Source organism: Saimiri boliviensis, chromosome 1 (assembly GCF_048565385.1).
Source record: "Saimiri boliviensis isolate mSaiBol1 chromosome 1, mSaiBol1.pri, whole genome shotgun sequence".
NCBI classification, from domain to species: Eukaryota; Metazoa; Chordata; class Mammalia; order Primates; family Cebidae; genus Saimiri; species Saimiri boliviensis.
The window spans coordinates 47,523,387-47,546,873 of NC_133449.1; the positions used below are offsets into that span (position 1 = coordinate 47,523,387).

The 23,487-nt window shown below is 46.0% G+C and overlaps 1 protein-coding gene across 1 annotated transcript in view; it reads left to right on the forward strand.

Moving 5' to 3' along the window:
* The window catches only part of LOC101028694 (two pore channel protein 2-like), a 41,252-nt gene that overhangs the window by 13,606 nt on the left and 4,159 nt on the right, over positions 1-23,487 (forward strand). Inside the window, exons 4-16 of the mRNA XM_010337447.3 lie at positions 1,816-1,944; positions 4,172-4,288; positions 4,378-4,496; positions 4,697-4,798; positions 6,214-6,340; positions 8,093-8,294; positions 13,251-13,395; positions 14,345-14,530; positions 17,443-17,507; positions 17,963-18,050; positions 19,074-19,143; positions 21,819-22,038; positions 22,184-22,274. Of these exons, the coding sequence (XP_010335749.1) occupies positions 1,816-1,944; positions 4,172-4,288; positions 4,378-4,496; positions 4,697-4,798; positions 6,214-6,340; positions 8,093-8,294; positions 13,251-13,395; positions 14,345-14,530; positions 17,443-17,507; positions 17,963-18,050; positions 19,074-19,143; positions 21,819-22,038; positions 22,184-22,274 (1,661 nt within the window). The remainder of the gene's footprint in view (positions 1-1,815; positions 1,945-4,171; positions 4,289-4,377; positions 4,497-4,696; positions 4,799-6,213; positions 6,341-8,092; positions 8,295-13,250; positions 13,396-14,344; positions 14,531-17,442; positions 17,508-17,962; positions 18,051-19,073; positions 19,144-21,818; positions 22,039-22,183; positions 22,275-23,487) is intronic.

The following is a 23,487-nucleotide window of genomic DNA, read 5'->3' on the forward strand; positions in this document are numbered from 1 at the left end:
TCTTGGACTTCCCAGGCTCCAGAACTGTGAAGAAATAAATTTCTGTTGTTATGAGCCACCCAGCCGATGGTGTTCTGTTATAGCAGCCTGATCAGACTAAGACAAATGGTTTTTACATTTTAAAATGACTCGGAAATAAAAGACACAGAAGAACAATATTTTGTGACACATGGAAATGATATGAAATTCAAATTTTGCTATCTGCAAATAAGGTTTTATTGGAACATAGCCACACTTATTCATTTATGTGTTGTCTCTGGCTGCTTTGGAGCTACATCAACAGAGTTTAGTGGCTGTGACAGAGACTGTAAGACTTGCAAAGCCTCACGTATTTAATGGAAAGAGTTCACTGACCCCTAGCTTTAGGGAACAACAGCCTTTTATTATCTCCCATGACTCTGTGGAAGATTGGCTTGGGTAGTGGTGTTGGGGTGTAGATGTCTGGAAGCTCTTAGATCTCTGGAGGCTAGAACATCCAAGGTGGCTCTCTCACATGGCTGCCAGGCGCTGCTGGCTATAGCTGTGGCCGCAGGTTCCCCAGCTCTCTTCTATGTGGCTGCTCCACGTGGCTTAGGCTTCTCCCAGTGGGTGGCTGGGTCCAGGAAGAAGAATCCCAGTGTACTGCACCATCACACCTCTGCTTGCATCACACCTGCTGAAGTCCTGTTGTCCAATGCCAATCATGCTGAAACTCTGAGTCAACATGGGAGGGCACTGCAAAGGGGGTGAAAACTGGAAGTATGGCTAACTGGGGCTGCCAAAGTGACAGCCACCAACTTTCTTACAATAAAGATCCTCCAATTAATTAATTCTCTGGATAGAAGCCATTTATTCCAATCACTGTCAACACAAACACGAAGTCTGAAGATGCAGAGGTGTGCATTCACAAACCTGGACAGAGTCCACTCCGGCCAAAGCGGGAGTCCCACGGAGCGGTCTTCTCAGCCATTTGCCTCTTTTCCTGCGTCCTCACTCCCTGTCTGTTATTGGTCACGTATAAGTTTGGGTTGTGTTCCCTGCTGCTTTCAGGCCCAGAGCCAGCCCCTTCCTCCCTGTCTCTGGCACTCACTCAAGACCTTTCCCTCTTTTTAGCTCAAGTTAAGTTGTCCTTTTCTCCACTGCTTCCTATCCTCCACCCGTCTCTCCCTATTGATGGAGGAACATGCCCTTCTTAGGGAGCTGTTGCAGCATCTCAACAGCCTCAGGCAAACCCTGCCCTGCAGTCACCAGCTGCAAGGCTAGCAGGTGCAGGAGTCTGGAGTTGGCTCCCATAATCTAGAGAGGGAGACCCATCAGGACTTCAGTTTTGATCTCAGTGGCCTCCACGCTCATCTCTAACCAGACTCATATAAGCAGCAGGACTGCAGTGGCAGCGATGTTTACAGAAGGGCCCATTATTCCCACATCTTTGGGGAATTACCTTACTGTTAGAGAAATGGGACTTTTAGGTGTCTGGAATTTGAACATGGGGAATTTGAGAGCATAGACGATGCCTGCCTCTGACCTCCCCCTTTTCTGGGGAAATATATTCTTGGTCCTCAGCTTGCTGGTGCAGCTCCTCCCAGGGATCCCTGCCAGTATGGGTCATGGAATTTGCAACTCAGCGACAGGTTTCCTTTTTGGAGGAAGAAACAATTCTAACTGGCAGAAAATTTTGCTGCAATTTTCAGTAAAATTAAGGGACATGGTAAATTCTCAGAGGGTACCAAGCAGGAAAGGTAGGGTAGCAGCGGGGGCTGGAGTTGGTACGAGATAACTGAAGCTGAGCCTCCCCATGGCAAGTCCTCGTGCTCAGCCTCTGTTTTCTCCTTGCAGGCCACCTCAATAGCAGAAATACTCTGCCTGACTGCATTCTTTGGGAGACTGATACATTTTGCAAAAATCACTCCTCAAATGGTTTTCTGGAAGGATACAAAAAACATCTGCATCATGGTCACCATAGTGGTGAGTGTTCATTGTAGTACCTATAAGAGTTTATGACTGGAGGCAGGAGCCATGAAGAAAAGAGACTCAATAGATCTGCCTTTGATAAAACAACACTTCCATTCAGTGAACACCATAAGCACAACTGCAAGCAAACCACAAACTGAAGAACAAATATGGCAACATGTGGCGGTGAAGACATTTCAACACATCAAGAGCACTTCCAATTAAAGGAAAAAAAAGATATCCCAGTAGATAATTTTGCTGAAGATAAATGAAAGCAACTCATGAAGAAAAAACATGTAAAATGACTGCTAGAAAAGATGTTTTACTTCACCAATTAAAAATTATAGAATAAAACAAGAAAATACCATGTGCTGGCCTGTAAATCAATGTTAGCAAGATTGAAAACAAACCTTTTTTTGTAATTTCAGTTTTCGTTTTAGATTCAGGTAGTACATGGACAGATTTGTTATATAGGTATATTTTGTGATGGTGAGATTGGCGTATGATTGATCCCATCACCCAGGTAGTGAGCATAGAACCCAGCAGGTAGTTTTTCAACCCTTTTCCTCCCTCTGCCCCCTCAGCCCTTGATGAGTCCCCAGTGTCTACTGTTGCCATCCTTGTGTTCATGAGTACCTAGTGTTTAGCTCCCACTTATAAATCACAGTATGCAGTATTTGGTTTTCTGTTCCATTATTAATTCACTTAGGTCAATGGCCTCTGGCTGCATCCATATTACTGCAAAGGACATAATTTCATTCTTTTTAAATGACTGCATAGTATTCCATGCTGTATATGTACCATGTTTTCTTTGCCCGACCTACCCCTGATGGGCACCTAGGTTGATTTCATGTCTTTGCCATGAAACAAATGTTCTTACACCCTACTGGAGAGATGAATAAAGCTATATATCTGGAAGGCTGTTTGGCAGTTCCTTTCAAAAGCCTTGATGGTAAATACACTTGCACCCTTGACTTACATTCCTTATCTGTAGGTAAGAAGGATGCATTCTGAGATTTAGCCACAAAATTGGTGGTGACTGACTGCTTATAATATTGACAAATTGGAAACAACCTTATTTCCTAACAAAATGCACAAGAAATATGTCATAAGTAGAATGTGATATATTCATGCAGCCTCCTGGGCTCTCCTCTCACTTCTTTGCCCCATCTGTTATTTGAAAGGCCCTGGGAATGAGATCTGCCTTTTTAGCCTGGCCTGCAAAGCCACCTTCCATGAGTCCTTGTCACTTTCTGCTGTTTCCCTCTGTCCCTACTCCCAGGACCCTCTGCTTCCCAAACATGCCAGCCTAGTATTTCCTCAACAGTCGTTTTATTGTATTTTCTTGTCTAGCTCTTGACCTTCCTTTTTTTTTTTTTCTTTTTAAAGCTCTGCTGTGCTGTAGGTTACATCAAAGAGTGCCTCCTCCATGAAGCCCCTCACATATCTTAACCCTTGATGATCCACCTGTCCCCACTCCCCTGGGACAGCCACACTGGTTCCCTCCAGTGCAGCAGTTGTGAACCAGCCTCATTTCTTAGCTGTCTCCCCACCTCATGCAGAGTGCCCTTCGAGGGGAAGGAGTTCACCAGGTCCTCTGTGCTTTATCACCACAGGGGCTGAATTCACACTTTTGGATGATGGTAGATTGTGCTTTTTTACTTATATTTTTCTAAAATACACTAGGTTCTTCTTTTGCCTTAGATTTTTCACATTAATCTCTTGCCCATAAACCTGACATTTATGAAGATTAATAAGGGTTTTCTATAGTCTAGATGTCCTCATCTCTGTTACTAGGCTATACTTCCTTTCTTTAACATGTCAAATTGAAGAAAAGGTCAATAAGGTGTAGTGGGGAAGGATCTCGCAGTGTTATTAATAGCAAGGACTCAACCCTCAGACTGCCTGGGTTCCAGTCCCAGCTCTGACCTCAGCTACCTGTGTGACCAGGAGTAAGTGCCTATTTGTGCCTCAAGCTCCTCCTCCTCCAGAAATAGTGCCCACCTAATTGGTGTGATGAGTCTAAAATAAAATAATCTACAAGAGGTGCTTGTTACACTACATGGAACATGGTAAAATGTCAAACATCGGCTATTATTAATATCACATTACAAAAGTAGAACTATGCTGTCTATGAAACTTGCTTTTTCACATAACGTTGTGCCTCTCCTGGGTCGGTAAACATGCGTCCACTGTCCTTGGACAGTGTAGTATTGACATCTCTGTCCTGTGTCTCTCACAGCTGACCTTGATCGATCTGATTATCTACGGGTCGCTGGAATCTATTAACGTCCGCAGCGTCAGATGGTCAAGGGCCTTAAGACCAGTCTTCCTAATTAACTTCCCTGAAAGTCGTCAGGTAAGCATATGATTTAGGATACATGATGGTTTGCTTTTGCAGAATGTTAGTTGGTTTCTTATAAATAAAATAACATTTTGTCTCCATAGATCCGTAGGGCTTTCCGAAGCCTCCGGAACACTCTGCCCGATATCCTCTATGTCTTCCTCTTGTTCATGTTCAGTATGTTGATGTTCTCCCTGATGGCCTTGAAGCTTTTTGGGGATCGGTGAGCACACTTACCTGGAAGTTTCTGCCTGGGAATTCTCCCATATTTAGTTTGAGTCTGTTGGTGGCACAATCTGTCACCAAACATAATCTTCCATGTTCAAACACTGCAGACTGCTCTTGAAAGGGGAAAAGTGTATCAGAAACCACAGCTGAATGTACGTGTGTGGTTTTTACTTTGTGTTTTTGGTTCCTCTTTAGGGGTCTGAAAACAGCAGAGGGATCGCCTTACTTTGAAAACATTCTAGACATAGCATTTGAGCTCTACGTGCTGGTCACTACAGCGAACAGTCCTGACATCATGTACGTGCATCCTCGATCCATGTTCATGAGCGTCTGTTTCCAAAACAGAATTCACAGGATTCAAGGCAGCTGTCTCCTGACTTAGCAGGGCTGAGAGAGAAGAAAGAGTGATTTTCCTGTTTAGTTCATTCACTGTAAATGTTTTGAAGAATATAGCATTTTACACCAGTAATAGCCTATCCTCTCTACTTAAAACTAAATTTAAATTAATTATTTCAAAATAGGAAGGAACAGCAGACATATCTTGAGATACAGTTCTTAATATTTGAGCCCATGTTCTATTCTGGGATCCTCTTTAAGTCTTGAGTTTAAAGACTTGAGCCATCTTTGTAAAGGATTCATGGCTGGTTCTCCTAAGCATTGATGCAGTGTTTTGGCTACATCAAACAGGAAATACATGTAAACATCAGTAATTGCTGCTTTCCTTGCAAAATGCCAGTTCTCCACACATGTACTTAGGAAAAGAACTTCATGGTTTTTTCTAATGTCTTCTTGTTATGGATTTACCTCATGCATTAAGGGGTGCTGCATAGAGTAGCTAGCTCTCTAGCTCTAGAGAGTGGGCAGCTCTCTAGCTCTAGAGAGTGGGCAGCTCTCTAGCTCTAGAGAGTGGGCAGCTCTCTAGCTCTAGAGAGTGGGCAGCTCTCTAGTGGGAGAGCCTCACTGCAAATGTCAGGCCACATCTGCTCCCATAGTGACCTCAGAGAAGCAGGGTTTCTGTCGTCTTCTGATGCGTAGTATCATCAGTTCAACTGTTCTTGGTTGTTCCTCATGCTTAGGCCTGGCCCTGGCTCCTCTTACGTTCTCTTGCCTCTTTCCTCAGACCCCTGGCTGACAGCCTAGCCAGAACCCTGTGATGTCCCCTCCTGTAGGAAATCCAGTTTTCATTAAAGGTAGAATGAGCACCTGTCACAACTTGCCCTGCCAGGATTATCACTGGGAACCTTTCCTGTATTGTCCCTGGGTGGTTAGAATATGATCTGGCCCCCAGCCAAGGCAGTTGGGTGTCCCACAGAGCCCTGACTTTGCACTGCACAGCCCTCTTCCCAGCCACACTTCTGATTCTCTTTTTAATTCCTAGCAAGTCACTGTCTTTTCTAGGCCACAATTTTCTCATTGTGAAGGGAGAAAACTGAATTGGGAGATCATTAAGGTCCTACCACTGTGAAAATTGGTGCCTCTGTAAGGTGCTAAGAATTTCAGAAAGGCAGGTGTGAAGCAAGCTGTTCAGCATTAGGGATGGTGATGGCTCTGTGGCCCCCATCTCACCCTATGGGGGAGAGAGAGTGTTAGAGGGGGATTTCTGGTGCCTTGTGCACATGGACTGTGCATGTGGGACGTTGCCCAAGGTCAGCCTTATATGCATTGTGGAGCTAGGGTATGGAAAACCATGAAGCACGATTATTTTCTTCTAGGATGCCTGCCTACGACTTCAACTGGTGGTATTCTTTGTACTTTATAATCTACATTATCATCAATACCTACATCTTCATGTCTGTCTTTCTGGCCGTGGTGTACAACAATTATAGGAAGCACCTAAAGGTAACAGGCGTGAGCCGAGAGCTGGGGTCGGGTGTGGGGTGCGGGTGGGTGCAGTGACTGGGAGGCCAGTGAATGTATTTGTTAAATATTTGAAAGTGTACTTGATCTACTTACTCTAATGGACCCAAAAACTTGATGCCTTGCTTCCTTCTGCTGAGTGGGGCAGCTCTTCCACTTTCGCGATGGCTGTAACAGTGTGTCTCTGGAGAGCCACAGGACAGAGGACCTGGCCTGGGCACCGGCTCCTTCATAGGGAATGTCGGGTGCTACTTTGCTCCTTGCTCTTAATGCATCAAATAGTTCGTGGCTCCTAGATGCATTGTGAGTGTGATTTGGGCTGAGGATATTCTCTAAGCTTCCAGCTCCTTTCTCCCTTCAAACAGAAGAAACTTCTTAAAGCCACAGTTCCTGCCCTGGTTCCTGCCTGCTTGACTGATGTCTGGAGAATTCCTGGAAACATTGAGTGGGTGCTTGGGGTAGAAGGAGGTTTGATTTGCACCCAGGAATCCCCCCAGGACACCTCGGCCATCTCACCCACCGTCTGTCCACTGCCACTCACGAGCACAGACCTTTGGGTGTCTGTTTCCTTTATTGTAAAACCCATCGCAAAGAGAAGTCTTTCTTCCGAGGGTGATTTTCCCTAAGGAAAGACAAATCTTAGGGCTTTTGGCCTTCTGGTTCTGTTTTGAATGTTTCCTTGCTAATGGAGTTTCCACTTGGGGTCAAGCAAGAAGTCAGGCAAACTTCAATGCAGTTAAAGAGAAGGGGATGGCGGGGCAAGTCTGAGATTGGGTCAGTCTGGCCTTTGAAGGTGTCTGGCTCTACCCAGATCCCAAGGAGTCTCTGTGCAGAAGGAACCTCAGCTCCTCCTCACCCCAAATCCAGGCCTCCTCTGACCTCTTCCTCCCTCTGGCAGGAGAGGCTATTCCAGAGAGTCTGGTGCGCCTCTCCTCTCCTTCACTGGGAACACAACTGTTACTATGCCCATCCCAAACCCGAGGAACACCCCTAGGAAAATTTCTGCAATATGCCTCCGTCAGCAAACATATTTTAGACATGCTGCATGCACCAGACACCATGCCAGCTCCTGAGGAACCACAACGATGGTGAGGACCCAGCCCTTCCCTTTAGGAATTTACAGTCTAGCTATGTCATCAGTGAAGCCATGATAGTGGGCAAGAGACTAACAGGGGCAGTGGAGATGGGCCTGGACAGCCCTGAGAAGGGCTGCAGAGCCTCCCCCCTTCCACAGGATTCCCTGTGGCCAGGCCAGATGGCAGCTCCAGGCAGGCCCTTCCGGCCCCAAACTACATCTGGCCTAGTTTCACTTCCCTGTATTTTCTCCTCTTCATCCTCTTTCTCGATGGACTGCATGGTGTATCTCTCTTTGCCCTCTAGCTGGGTTTCTCTCTCTCGCCTCTCAACAGCACATCCGATTTCCTTCCTTTCTGGAATCGCCCCTCCTTCTGGGCAGGGTGGAGCTGGGAACTGGCTGCCTCCTGCCACTCTATTTCTCACTGCACAGACTTTCCTTCCCGGGCTCCCTCATTTCAGCTTGGTAAGATGAGTTCTGTTGATGCAGAGTGGGGTTAGGGAAACACTCCTGAAGCTGGGAGGTGTCATTTACCTTGTGTATCAGCCCACCTATCAGTGATGTCTCTTCAGCTTTTTGAATACCTTAAAATATTGGTGTAAGAAAGTGATATCCTCTTGAATCGTTCTCTTAAAAACACACAATTCTGTTTTTTTAAGAATGAAATTTGCAAACTGGCATACCTGAAACGTCACAAAATGACAGCAGCATTCAACGTTCTGAAAGTCAAGGTGGGCACTGAGTTTGTGGTCGAGGAGGCTCAGTGGAGGCAGCTGGCACAGGTGGTGGCACCAGACATGAGCAGCGCCCACCTGGAGCTTCTCCTGAGGATCTCTGACGAGGGACAGAAGGGGCATGTAGGTAAGAAGCCTTCGCCTCTGACTGTCGTCTTCCCTGTGCACTCTGAAACGGGGCTTCACAAAATGCTGGGTAAAGCAATAGCATGTTTTAAAATGTATTTAGCTTAGCACATAAAAATATGCACCTGCTGGCAAGAATGCCATGGAGTTAACAACCTCAGGCTGTGCTCTGACTGCCCTGTCCTAGTGTACGTGGCCACAAGCAGGTGTCAGCAACCCATGCCATCCCAGAGCCCTTACCTGGTGACACGGTCCTTCCACTTCTGCAGTTCTACTTTAGGGAGGTATTCTGAAATACGGAAGAGAGATGCATACATAGATGTTCAGTTTGCATTTTGCATTTGAAAGTGAAAAGTTGAAGAAGGCGTACATGTTCATGGTTGATAGCCATTATTATTATTTTTTTTTTTTTTTGAGACGGAGTTTCGCCCTTGTTACCCAGGCTGGAGTGCAATGGCACGATCTCGGCTCACCGCAACCTCCGCCTCCTGGGCTCAGGCAATTCTCCTGCCTCAGCCTCCTGAGTAGCTGGGATTACAGGCACGTGCCACCATGCCCAGCTAATTTTTTGCACTTTTAGTAGAGACGGGGTTTCACCATGTTGACCAGGATGGTCTCGATCTCTCGACCTCGTGATCCACCCGCCTCGGCCTCCCAAAGTGCTGGGATTACAGGCTTGAGCCACCGCGCCCGGCCGATAGCCATTATTAAGAAGCTTCGTATTGGTGGCGTGCTTGTCATGTATGAGGCATTGTTACAGTTCCCCAGGCATTGAGCTTGTGTAATCTTCCCCCAAGCACACTGAAGTGTCTTTGTTATCTTCATTTGTCAATACGGAAACACACTCGAAGAGGTTCAGTTGTTTGTCCAGGGCCACACAGCTGCAAAGTGGGTGGCCATCTGGCTCCAAGGCATGTGCTTTTTATCCTTGTGCTCAACTGCTCCAAATTGTGACGGTCATTTAATAGGAAAATTTGATAGCATTAAAAATGACCGTGAAGATGAGGTAGCAATGTGGGAAAGGTGATGTGTTAATACGCCCTAACTGCAGAGCACTCCCATTTCACCAGTTTTAAGAAAGTCGAGATTGGAACACACCCAAATGGAGTGGCGGGTTTGATAGGATGGCGAGATTCTAAGCCACTGTTCACTTAAGGGAGGCAAGAACTCTCAAACTAGTCCCACAGAGCTGTGGGCCTTATTACGTCTCCATGCATGTGTGTGAAGGTGGCAAAGATTCTCTGGGACTTACTTGAATCTGGTGTTCAGAAGAAAAGAGACATGCACAGCAAGACACTATTACATGAGCGGTGCCAGCATCTTCCGGTAAGAGCTTTGGATCCAGGATGGAAGAAGGCTTTTTTTAAAAATATAGTTTTTAATTATTTAAAAATATTGTTTGTGGATACATACTAGGTGTATATATTTACAGGGTACATGAGATGTATTGATACAGGCATACAACATGAAATAAGTGCATCATGGAGAATGGGGTACCCATCCCCTCAAGCATTTATCCTTTGAATTACAAACAATCCAATTACATTCTTTAAGTTATTTTAAAATATACAATTAAGTTATTATTGACTATAGTCAACCTGTTGAGCTATCAAATAGTAGGTCTTAGTCATTCTCTCTATTCTCTTTGTACCTGTGGAAGAAGGTCTTTGCAGGAGCCCAAGCAGCGTCTCCTAAGCCACACGGTTCAATGTCACAGGGCAGAGTGTCTGCTCAGATTGTCAGGTTTCTCAAATCCTAAGCAGATTACTTTGTGCCACCCGCTGCTAGGGACAGGCAGTGACTCCTGCTAGGGACAGCTGCCATGGAGTGTGTGATTGCTCTGCTGATGGCGGGGAAGGGAGAGGAAGGGTGCCTCATCAGGCCACCCTAGAGCACAGCACTTTTCAAACTGTGTGCTGAAGCTTTTTTATTTCCAATCTGTCATTGACAGAGACTTTAATAAATACAATAAGTCAGTAACAGATATACACGATACACAAAATACAAGTCTCAGGTTTTCATGATTAGATCCAGCAGGCATGAAATTAGCCTGTCAATTGCTCTACAAGTTCCTAAATTTTAGTACTTATGTTACAGAGGGTGGGGAGCACTAGGATTGACCAGCACCATTCCAGCAGTGACCCTTTAAGAAGCACTTGGTTTAGGACATCAGAGAAGGCAGGTACCCCCTGAGACACGCAATTCCCCACGATTACCCTGACCTCCAGTTGTTAGCTCATGATTGGAGTCATCAAGGTAGCCGGGTTCTCAGCCCTTAGCGCTGCTTAGTTTTGTTACCTGAGTTGTGGTCCTATTTGTAAATTAAATGAGAACAAAATTCATCTAGTTTGAATAAAGGAATCTACCAGAGTCATAGATTTTATTGAAGCTCCATAAATGTGGTAAGAAAAAAGTACAGTGAGACGATGGTTTAACCCATTTCTCTAGTACCTTACCTTCTAAAAAAAATAGCCGTGTCCATTTAAATATTATTACCAGGCAAACATGTTTTTAAGAAAGACAGGCTGGGTGTGGTGGCTCATGCCTGTAATCTTAGGACTTTGAGAGGCCTAGGTAAGAGGATCACCTGAGCCCAGGAGATCAAGACCAGTCTGGGCAATGTGGTCTGTCTCTACAAAAAATACAAAGCTGCTGGGCATGGTGTCACATACCTCTAATCTCAGCTACTCAGGAGGCTGTGATGGGGGAATCAACTGAGCCCAAGGGGTCAGCCTGGTGGCAGAGGAAGATTCTATCTGAAAGAAAAAAGAAAAAAAAAAGAAAGAGAAAGACAGCCTGTCAGATTAGTTGGCTTTGGTAAATCCTAGATTATATTTCACAGAACACAGTGATTTCTGCTGTCTGGAATGCCCCAAGAGATTTCTTTGCTCAAGTAACACTTGCAGAGATAGCCTTAGTAACAGAAAGCCAAGCGGGAAAACAGAATTATGTGCTTCACAATGGTCTCAACGCTGTGCAGACATTTGTGAACATTCCCACTTTTCCCCTTGATCAGCAGTTGCAAGGACTTGTAGTCACCAAGGATAGAACTGGTAGTTCACCAACCCTGAAATTCTGATAGAACTGAAAGTGTTAAATCTAGTGTTAACTGAGAAATACAAAACTTACAAGTACAGAAAGAAAAGGACTGAATAGAACTACTAACAAAGAGAATATGAGGCAGATAATGTGGTATTTACAACAGCGGTTGGCAGATTATTGTCCACAGGCCCCATATGGTCTACTGCTCGTTTTTAAATTGAGTTTTATTGGAATAGAGCCACGCTTGTTCCTTTACATGTAGTCTCTGGCTGCTTTCATGTATAATGGCAGAGTTGAGTAGTTGTGACAGAGACTCTGTGGCCTGCGAAGCTTAAAACATTTATTCTCGGGCCCTTCATAGAAAGAGTTACAAAGTAAAGTTGCAGATGGGTACAAATTCTTTCTTAACACAAAATTACTATGGTTTTGAATTTCTTTCATCTTTCTTGCTCTACTGAATCTTCTGGATTAAAAGATGTGACTGCAGTGACATCGGTGGGATCCCCCTTGTTGATTGAGATTGTTTAATGGTAAGGGTTTGGGCTGGATTCCTCGTCAGTGACCTCGCCAGTTCACCCTGAATCCTAGTTATGGTTGTCATTTCAGCATCTCCATAAGGTCTGACGGTGGAGCTTCAGGTAGCCCAGGTCCCTGGATCCAGGTTATGCACTTCATTTAATTCCCCGAGGCTGCGCTTCTCCCTGAATGGGCTTTAAATGTCTTTGGTCTTTAAGTGTGTGGTTCAGAAGCCCTTGCAAGTAGCTCAGCCTAGGAAGTAGGTAAATACTCTAAAGATCTGGAAACTTGACAGATGCTAAGATACCTAAGGATGTTTTTCATCCAGTTGATGGATGCATGTGCTTTCATGTCCTTAGCACTATATGGCATTGAGGGAAACAGCATCAAGAGTGTTTAATGTGTGCCCTCTATGGAACGATGATTCTTTTTTTTACTTCTGAAAACCAAAGCGGAGACCTGGGTATCTGCCAGGCACGCTCCACTTTCTAGGTTTTTAAAACTCTTGCCCCAGTCTTTCACTGTGCTCTCAGCTACACCTGATTTGCACCTGCAGTTTATTTCAGCAATTTCCTTCGGAGATTCCAAAGCATTCAACTTAGTTTTCGAAGAAGCAGAAACTCTGCACATTCTGATTTCATCCACTGATGTACTATTTAAGCTATACATAATTGCCAGAAGTTCATGCATAAACAGTTGGGAAGCAGCCCAGTGACCCTACTGATGAGAGAGAGGTACATAGGGTAGTGGAGCATAGCCTGTTGGCCCCGGGCATTCAGCAGATGTGGAGAGAGCGTCAGTTCATCAGTCGGCTGGGTCAAAGTCAGTCAAGAAAGCACCCACTGTGCTTTGGCCTGGGGTGGTGAGTGAGCTCACCTTGGAAGCTATGGGTTTGAGTGAATCCCTGAGAAGAGGGCAAGGAGAGAGGGTGTGCAGAATAGAAGGGAGGGGCTCAAATTCAAGGGTATGGATCACTCATACTTTGGAAACTACATGGAGAGAAAGGGAAAGCGGAGTTGAGGCTAGAATGGTAAGTCAAGGCAGACACTGAAAGCAGCAATGGTCCGTGGGAAGAGAAATGCAGGGTGGAGGGCAGGGTGTGAGGTGTGGCTTCTGCAAATGAGCACAGTCACTTTTGGCTGCTTGGGATTGGCAGAGGGGTCTGAGGAAGGGCAGGCAGGAGGGCCGGGGGATTGCAGGCTGGCAGTGCTACTCGCTGGCTCTGCCTCTCTCCCTGTCTCTGCCTCTTGCCAGCTCCTTGGCCTTGAGCCTTCACCCTTTAGGGATTCAGATCTCTACCTATGAAATGTGGATCCAAGAGTCTGTGCTGATTTGGCTTCACCCTTCAGACCTTCGTGTTACAGTGGCCATGGATATTGGGGTCATTTTTCCATTACAGACAAAATGAACTTTCTACGACTGGCTGACCTCCTCAACATCCAGGTGGTCACCATCAACATCAAGAGACATCCGCTGGAAGCCTGGATGCCACGAGTGTACCAGTCATCTGCAAGCCTCTTGGTCCAGAAGATGGTTCGGCACAGGCAAGTGAGATGGGGGCAGTTTTCTCTCAAACTGCTTGAAAAACAGAGGAATCTGCTATGCCAATTCTACAGAATGTACTTTCTTTGAATTTAATGCTTCACGAAAGTGTGTGGTTCAGAAGCCCTTGCATGTAGCTCAGCCCAGGGAGTAGGTGAATACTCCTTTTAGTTGACCATATCTTCTCTTTGTCAAAGCCCTACGTGGAGAGGCTCTCTTCTGTCAATCCCACTGTTGAACTCCAACACTGATCTATCAACGTGCTTCACGTGATGGGGGTTGGCTTGTCCATGTGCCACCTGAAGTGTTTGGCCCTGGAGTAGAGGCATCACAGAGAACACTGGGCTAGTCCCTCCTCAGTCTCCCCAGAGCCATGTCCAGCTTACCCAGCATTCCCTGAGCCACTGCTCTGTGGGCCTTGGAGCTGAAAAGCTGAGTCCAGCCCAGCTGTATTTTGTTTTTCATCCATTTTCCCTCTGAACTTAGTGAGGAAGATGAACGTGCCAGTCTCCTGGAAGGCCTGTGTGTGTTAAGGGTAAAGAAGTTTTCAGAAGCTTTCTTAGTGAAGGATGTTAAGTTTCCAGGGGCAAGTATTAGGGTATGACGATCCTGCACTAAACCCTAAACCTCCTCCCTGCCGCCTGATTCTGCCTAAGCTTTCATTGGATCCAGATGCTCTGTTCCCAAAAGGGCACCTTGGAAAACCATGGCTTTCTTGTCTCTCCTCACTCTGTCTTCATTTTCTTCTTGGAGAGAAGGCCTGCATCAGGGGCAGCAGGAAGCAGGTGCACGTGAGGGCCCAGCCCCACTGGAAACTTCCATAGATGAGGATTGTGTGTGGTGCCAGGAAACAGAATAGTCCCTGTGAACAGCCTCATGTTCCTCTCACTGAAATGCGGCATGACGTGATCTCTCTCTTCTTGTTTTTTTTTTTTTTTTTTCTCATGCCAGGATTTTTGTCTGGGTTTTCGATGTCATCATTCTAATAAATGCCATATTCATTACTCTGGATGAGAAAAACCCCCTCATTTCCTATGCAGAATGGCTTTTCCTCTCTCTCTACATCATTGAGATCCTCCTGAAGCTGTACACGTATGAACCCAGAGCCTATTTTGAAAGGAAGCAGTTCTGGAACTGGTGAGATTGTGTTCTGGGGAGCAGAGAGCTGGTGTGGGGGTGAAAGGGGATTTCCTGCCACATTTCTGGAAATATGGCTGCCCTTTGCCAAGCTCCATCTGCCCAGTTTGGAGGCATCTTACAAGATCCTGAACCTCTGGTTCAGTAAAAACTGTTATTCGTGATGTCAGTTTTAACCGACTTTAGCTAAAATTAGCATCACAGATCGTGGCATCTTGAATTTGGAAAGGATCTTTTAAAAAAAGGAAAGCTAGGCAAAATATGCACATATGCACCATGGAATACTATGCAGCCATAAAAAACAATGAGTTCGTGTCCTTTGTAGGGACATGGATGAATCTGGAAACCATCATTCTCAGCAAACTGACACAAGAACAGAAAATCAAACACTGCATGTTCTCACTCACAGGTGGGTGTTGAACAATGAGAACACATGGACACAGGGAGGGGAGCGTCACACACTGAGGTCTGTAGGGGGAGCTAGGGGAGGGACAGTAGAGGGTGTGGTGTTGCAGAGGGGTAACACGGGGAGAAATGCCAGATATAGGTGATGGGGAGGAAGGCAGCAAACCACATTGCCATCCAGGTACCTATGCAACAATCCTGCATGTTCTTCACACGTACCCCCAAACCTAAAAAGCAATAAAATAAAATCTTAAAAAGGAAAAAGCAAAACTTCCTCTTCTACTCTTTCACAGTATTTATGACACCAAATGTGTGCATTTTCTTCCTCACACACACCAATTGCCCAACTCTATGGACACCAAGTGTGTGTCCCACAAGTTAATCCACAAGTTAATCCTATGGGATCTGACAGTAACTCCAGACACTACCTCTCTGGAGTTACTGTCAGATCCCATAGGTTGAGGCTCAGTCCCACAGGCCACCTGCACTTCAGAGGCCAGGCACGAGCCAGCACTTCTGACTGAACAGCTACAAATCCGAGGTTCCCATTGCCTTCTTGGGTTTGATAATTTGCTAAACAGCTCACAAAATTCAGGAACAAGTTTGCTTGCTGGATTTCTGGTTTATTGTAAAAGGATACAACTCAGGCATCGCTAATAAAAGAGATTATAGGGACAAGGTATGGGGGAGGGATGCAGACCTTCCATGCCCTCTCCCTGCACACCACCCTTCTCAGCACCTCCGCGTGTTCACCAACCCAGAAGTTCTCCCAACACCATCCTCGGGGGTTTTTATAGAGGTTTCATAATGTATGCATGATTGATTCTATCTCTGGCTATTGACAATCACCTCAACATTTAGCTCCTCCCCTTCCATAAAGATTGCGAGTTGGGGAAGGGATGGAGCTGAAAGTCCCAACTGTCTAATCACGTGGTAGTTCCCCTGGCAACAAACCCCATCCCTAAGGGCTTTCCAAAAGTACTTCGTTAACCTAAACTCAGGTGGGGCTGAAAGGTGCTTGTTATGAATTACAAGATTCTCCTTTCACCTTTATACTTTTTAATTTCTTTTGAGAAAGGGTCTTACTGGGTCACCCAGGCTGGAGTGTAGTGGTGTGATCTCAGCTCACTGCAGCCTCGACCTCCCAGGCTCAAGCACTCCTCCCACCTTGGCCTCCCAAGTAGCTGGAACCACAGGCACACGCCACTATGGCTGGCAAATTTTTGTATTTTTTTGTAGAGACAGGTTTCGCCATGTTGCCCAGGCTGGTCTTGAACTCTTCAACTCAAGTGATCCTCCCACCTCAGCCTCCTAAAGTGCTGGGATTACAGGCATGATAAACTGCGCCCAGCCTACTTTTTAAAATTTCAACTTTTATTTTAGATACTGGGGTACATGTGCAGGTTTGTTACATGGGTATAGTGCACTCAGGTAGTGAGCACGGTACCCAATAGGTAGTTTTTCAACCCACACCCTGCTCCGTGGTTGTCCACGGAGTCTGTTGCTCCCATGTTTATGTCCATGTGTGCTCAATGGTTAGCTCCCACTTCTAAGTAAGAACATGCAGTATTTAGCTTTCTATTCCTGTGTTAGTTCACTCAGGATTATGGCCTCCAGCTCCATCCATGTTGCTGTAAAGGACATGATTTCATCCTTCTTTATGGCTGCATCAAAGTCCGTGGTGTACTCTTCTAACTTGGAAAATTACAAGGATTTTCAAGCTCTGGCCGAGAACTAAGTATACTAGTGAAGACTAAATATATATCTCTTAGTATTACAGTCTTAGAACATTACGCCCAACAAGGCAGCTCCTTCCATTGCTCCTTGGCCCACTTACAATGAGCACTGTTAGTGAGCTCTTCCCTGGGTGGGGGATGTATTCCCTGTGGGCTATTTCTTTCCCAGACTGCCCACCCCCAGTCTGGAACCATCTTGCACATGCTGCAAATTGCCTGACTGTGTGTCAGGCCCTGTGGGACACAGAGACACAAATGCAGGCCTGACACTGCTCTAAGGGCCAGGAAACTATTATGGTGTGCATATGGCCAAAGGGGAATGGGTTAATATTGTCCAATATTCTGTTGTCCTTTGGCACAGTTGTTAGACAGAAGAGTAACAAGGTGATGAATTTCCTTTTCACTTAAAAAGTTACAATGTGTTTAGTAAAATTAATGCCAAGAAAGATTGTACTGTGTATTCTGAAAATGTGTCAAAGTATTCTTACAGATTAGACTATCTCGGAAGATGATTACTGTGACATGAATTAGCTGATTTCTACAGATGCCCATGGGTGGTTCTTTGGAGTAGTCAAGGGATGCTCATTACGTTGCTCAAACAGTGTTTCTTGCTTCATATCCACTATCCTAGAAATGATGGAAATCAGTTTTATAGCTGAATCATTGCATTGCATATGATACTGGATTGGAAGTTTTCCCGGAATTCATCATGTCCTAAACCTGACAGTCCTTTCTCTTGATTCATAACTGACTTTGCTTTTGCACTGTTAGGTTTGACACATTGATCATCGTTGCTGCCCTGGTGGCCACTGTGGCCAATGCCACCATTCAGTCAGGTCAGTGCCACCAACTCTCAGCTTCACCGCCTCCTGGGATGGGAATCCTGCATTCAATCTATTGAACGTTTCATCAGTCTGTTGAACACCCACTGCATACTGTTAAGATGTTTGGAGAGAGGAAAAGGGGACATAGATAATTATTTAAAATGTTGCATGTTCTTTGGATGATGGTGGCTTCGTTTGTGTTTAGCTGTATTTTTAGAGATTTTGTTTTGTAAGCATCCAAACACCAAATGCTCACACGGTCATCTCTTTAAAGCCGGCCCCTGGCTTTGATGCACAGAAGTAGTTAGGGTGACTGGGCAGCACTTCCTTCTTATTGCTCACAGCTATTGTCGATCCTTGAATTGAAGCTGCATCTTCCCTGGTACCCACAGAGCCACAGACCTCACTGCATAAAAGGAACAAGCCAAAGGCTCTGAGAATGTTAAACGATTGTGTTCCTTTTCCAGCCAGAGAATATAACAGTCAGCAGATACTGGATATTGTCTTGATATTGAGAATACTCCGGCTCCTGAGGGTCATCGTCAGCATTCGGAGGTAAAGTGGAAGCGGTGAGCAGTGGCTACACTCGAGGGGGTCCCACATTGGGCCTGGTGGAAAGCACTCTAGTCTGCTTACTATAAATGTCCCCAATTATGAATTCAGGATGTGACTTGTTGGGGTTCTCTGGGGCATGTGGTTGTGGGGAGGGAAGCTGATGAAGATGGGTAAGAAGCACCTGAGGGCAGGGATTGTGATGGTCACTGTCATCCTTGTGACTGGCCTGAACTGTGCCTGCCTGCACGGTGACTAAATAAAGAGTTATCATGATGCAGCTAGTGCTAACTCTAGCATGCTAACCGTTGTCTTATTGAATCCTACCTATGACTCCTGATATCTCTAGTTTTATTAACCCTAAACTAGGGATAACAAAAAAATCCCTAGTTTTTTTTAAATAATATTATCCCTAAACTAGGGATAATAAAACTAGAGATATCAGGGGTGATGACACAAGCTCAGAGAGGTTAAGTAACTCTCCCCATAGTACACAGCTAGAAAGAGGCAGATCAGGATGCAAACCCAGGAGTCTGACCCGAAAGCCCAGGTAAACGCTGCCCTCGGTGTTCGATAGGCCAGAGTTCTTCCAGGGAGTGCTAGGGAGATGGTTGCCTCCGAGGACAGGCATACTCTTCCAGAAGGTGTTCAATTGTCAGCATAAACCTCCAGGACAGCCTTAAAACAGGCTGGCTCTGGATGGAGGAAAAGGTGAGGGAGAAAAACAGATGAGGCTAATCCTTTTCCTGCCTCAACACTGTGTCTTCCTGGTGAGTTTCTCTGCGACTACCTTTCTTGTCTTGGTCCAGCCTGCCTTGCTTTGCTTCGGGAGAAGCTGCCAGTTAACTCCCTGTTAGCTTGGTGGGTGGATCAATGCCGGCACAGCTACAGAGGCCAATTCCTGATGACATTTAAAGACCAGATTCGGGCCTGGGGAAAGGTGTGGAGGGGAACACGCCGGTGGGGTGTGAGTTTGACCTCCCACCTTCCCTTTGGCCTTGTGTGTGTGACTTTGTTTTGCCCTAGATTCCGGGTTATAGTGACCACGCTCATCAACATCGGGCCCGCGATGCTGACGTTTGGTGGACTCGTCTTTGTAAGTACCTGCTCTCGTTGCTATCCGATGTGACCAAAGTGGTGAGATGTTTATTCGTGGCAACTCTCAGTAAGCCTTATTTTAAGGGAGAGGAAGAAAGGGAGAATAAGTAAATGCAATGTATTGTTTCCGGTAGCCATTCTTAAGCAATAGGAAGTTTCTAGAAACATTGGGCATATGCCAGTCAGGTACACTGGCTGCTGCAGTAAACAACAACCCAGTGGGCTGACCAGTCGTCGTTTCTTTCTCACCCACAGTCCAGGTGGGTATTCCTGGCTGGCAGGTAAGCATGTAGGTTCTTAAGGATGTAGGTTTAAGAGCCAGCTTCCTTTCAGGGAGTGCCAGTGAGAGTCTTCCTCGCCCCAGTGTGGAGAGGGCCCACCTGTTCCTTGAGGTCCCCAGTGGCGACAATGAGTCAGTAAAAAGCTTGCACAGGGACCCGGGGCCTCCGGCTCTGGGGTGGTTCCGTGTGGATGCAGCGGAGGCTGCAACAGGGAACTTATTGTTCTTTTTATTGATAATGGTAAAAAAAAAATTCCTTTAGCACAGAAGAATGAAAGGTCGATTGTAAATTGCCCATGCCCACTCCCGACATGGCTCTTTCCCAGAGGCAACCATTATTAGGTGTTTCTTATTACTCTTCCTAAATATTTCAGCGTATATGAGTCTATCCCATGCATGCCTGTAGGTATCCAGTTTTTCCTTAGTCAAGTGGGATAATGCATTCAAAATATTGTTGTACGACTTTCTTCTACTGAATACTTTTGTCCTGTGTTCTGGGAGGCACGTGCCTGCAGGTAAGCTCTGCCATGATTAAACGTGTTCCATTGAGGGAAGAATGTGTCTGCCCAGCCCTGCTACTGATAGGCCACTGAAGGGTCTCACCTTCTTGCCATCACAAATGATGCAGTAAAGACTATCCCAGTGCATACATCTTTGTGGGCTTATATGAGTATATCTGTTGGATACATTCCCAGAAGTGGAACTGCTAGCCAAAGGTTAAATGGGTTTAAAATTTGGGTCTATAATGGTAACCTGCCTTCCAAAAGACAAGCTCCCATTTGCATTCCAGCCACAGTATACCACAGCATCTGTTTCTTTGCAGCCCTCACCACTGGGGGTTATTAAACGTTTCTGTTTTTTGTTTTTTGTTTTTTTTCCAGTCTGATCGGTGATGAAGCAGCATTGTATCATTTTTTTTACTGCATTTTTTTAGTTATTCATGAGGCTGAGCACCTTTTCCATGTTCTTTTTGCCATTTGTGCCTATTTTTCAGTAAACAGCCTGCCCTCATCCTTGTTCTGCTCTTCTGTTTAATTTTCAATACAATATGCCTTAGGCCTATTAAGGAAATAAGCCCTTGGTAGGCTGTAAGAGCAATTATGTTTCCTTTTTCCTTGTCTGCCACCTTTTTTTCCTTTTTGACATAAAAGCTTTTTGTTTTGGTTTGGTTTCTGGGTATATAAAAGTTTAGATTTATCATATATATCATACTTGTCAATATAGTTTCTAGGTTTTAAATCATGCTCAATAAGGTCTTTTCCTTTCTTCTTCTTTTTTTTTTTTTTTTTTTTTTTTTTTTTTTCTGAGACGGAGTTTCGCTCTTGTTACCCAGGCTGAAGTGCAATGGCGCGACCTTGGCTCACTGCAACCTCCGCCTCCTGGGTTCAGTCAATTCTCCTGCCTCAGCCTCCTGAGTAGCTGGGATTACAGTCACGCGCCACCATGCCCAGCTAATTTTTTTGTATTTTTAGTAGAGACGGAGTTTCACCATGTTAACCAGGATGGTCTCGATCTCTTGACCTCGTGATCCACCCGCCTCGGTCTCCCAAAGTGCTGGGATTACAGGCTTGAGCCACCGCATCCGGCCCTTTTTTTTTCTTTTTTTTTCTTTTTTTATGAGATGGAGTCTTGCTCTGTCACCCAGGCTGCAGTGCAACAGCATGATCTCCACTCATCACAACCACCGCCTCCTGGATTCAAGTGATTCTCCTGCCTCAGCCTCGAGATTACAGGCACGTACCACCACGCCTGGCTAAGTTTTTGTATTTTTAGTAGAGACAGGGCTTCAGCATGTTGGCCAGGCTGGTCTTGAACTCCTGACTTCATGATCTGCCTGCCTCCGCCTCCCAAAGTGCTGGGATTACACACGTGAGCCACTGGACCTGGCCTGGTCTTTTTCTACTCAATTTTTTTTTGATAATACATGTATGGGGTTTTTGGTGTGTTTACATCTAACTCTTTGGTTATTTATTTTGAAATTTATTTTAGTATAAAGAACAAAGTAAAGATTGATCTTTATTACTTTTTTTTTTCCTAGAGGACTATTACTTTTTGAATGTTTGACCCACTAACTTGCTAAGAGCTTTGTTTTTGACTTTGTAAATGACCCCTGGGGAGGTCAAGGTGTGGCCATGCTGGCCATGTCCTCTGTCCCTCTGCAAATGGCTCAGGCTTCCTAGCAGACTGGCCGAGTAGCCAACCCCTGCCCACCCCCTTCCAGCTGCTTGGAACTCCTGACTGGGGAGGGTGACCCTCCCTGGGAATACACCAGCAGTGCCCTTTCTGCCAGGCCCTGCAGCATGACTGGCTGGGCCTACAGTTCTTCCCATTGCTTCTGCCCACTCCTTTGCAGCCTTGAGGGTCTGCTGGTGACCCGGTGTCTCCCCTCCTAGGTGGTCTACTACGTCTTTGCCATCGTCGGGATGGAAGTGTTCCATGGCAAAGTTCGGTTCTTTGATCCGAATTTCACTGCTCCTGACGCCCTGGTGTGTGGGAACCCAGCCTTACAGCGCTCTGCATTTGCCCGAGGCAGATACTGCAAGAACAACTTCAATGACTTGGCCTCTGCGTTCACGGTGCTGACAGAGCTCACGGTGGTTAACCAGTGGCACGATATCCTTTCTGAGAAGGTGGAGATCCGTGGGGCAGTCTGCATCCTGCGTGAGGTGGGTTAACGCAGAAGAGGATTACCTCTTGGCCTCTTGGAGCTCAGGGGACCCGCAGAGTTTCTCAAAGGTCTGGTTCCTTAACTTCCTACTCCTTGCGGATGGCTTTGCCCTGGTGACTCACCAGGCTGCAAAGCTGTACTTCATCTTGTTCCACATAGTGGTCGTCATCCTCATTGTTAAGTGAGTTCCTCCAGCCGCATTGGGAATTTTGCATCTCCTTTTTCAGCACGGCTAAGGGACCATCCTCTTCTCTGTCCCAGCCTGGTTAGGTTGGGTGGGCTGCATCTTCCCAGTGGGTGCTAAGCTGTTGGAGAGAAGCGTCTTCCTTTTGCTCATCTCTGTGTTCCTCACGGTGTCACCAGTGTGTCGCACATCTGCATGGAACAGACATCTCAGAGCCTCCCAAATAGTGTGGGCCAGAAGGAAACTGAGGCCTGGCTAGTCTATCTACCCTTCCCCACTAAGATCGATTCATCTCTGGAACATGCCCCTGAGTTGCCCCGTCCAACCTCCACTGAAATCCAGCCAACCACTGGGACTCTGGAGAGCCAAAGGAGTCAGTTCCCTTGTCATCCTGCTCTGCTCCTTAGCGCCCCCACAGGTACAGGGAAAATGTGCCCCCAGTGAGTTCCAGTAGAAGGGACCCCAGGTGACTTTTAGTGGAAGGGAAATATGTCCCCAGGTGAATTCTAGAGTAAGGGATATTTGCCCCCTGGTACATTCTAGAAGGGAAATGTGTCTCCTGCTGAATTCTAGTAGAAGGGATCCCTGGTTAATTCTAGTGGAAGGGAAATGTGTCCCCTGGTGAATTCTTGTTTTTGGTGTTGTTTTGTTTTTTTGAGACAGAGTCCCACTCTGTTGCCCAGGCTGGAGTGCATTGGCATGTTCTCTGCTCACTGCAACCTCCCTCATTTGGGTTCAAGAAATTCTCCTGCCTCAGCCTCCCAAGTAGCTGGGATTACAGGGACTCACCACCACGCCTGGCTAATTTTTGTATTTTTAGTAGAAACAGGCTGGTCTGGAACTCCTGACCTCAGGTGATCTGCCTGCCTCGGCCTCCCAACGTGCTGGGATTACAGGCATGAGCCACCATGCTCGGCCTCCCCTGGTGAATTCTAGTGGAAGGGAAATGTGCCCCCAGGTAGATTTTACTCATTGGTCCCAGTTCTGTCCTTACCTATTTTCCATGGGAAACTCAGTAAGCGTTTGAAAGCTGCTATGACATGTTCCCTTTCAAAAGGGGTCTCCTTTCCGTCATAATCTGTGACTCCAGAGGCCTGCATTTGAGTACCTGTTATCATTGTGTTTCTTTTGCATGGGTGTTTTGTGGTCATCAGGATCCCCTCAAAGCTGGGGCTGGAGTTCTTAAAAAGGCGGTGAGGAATTTTTCTTT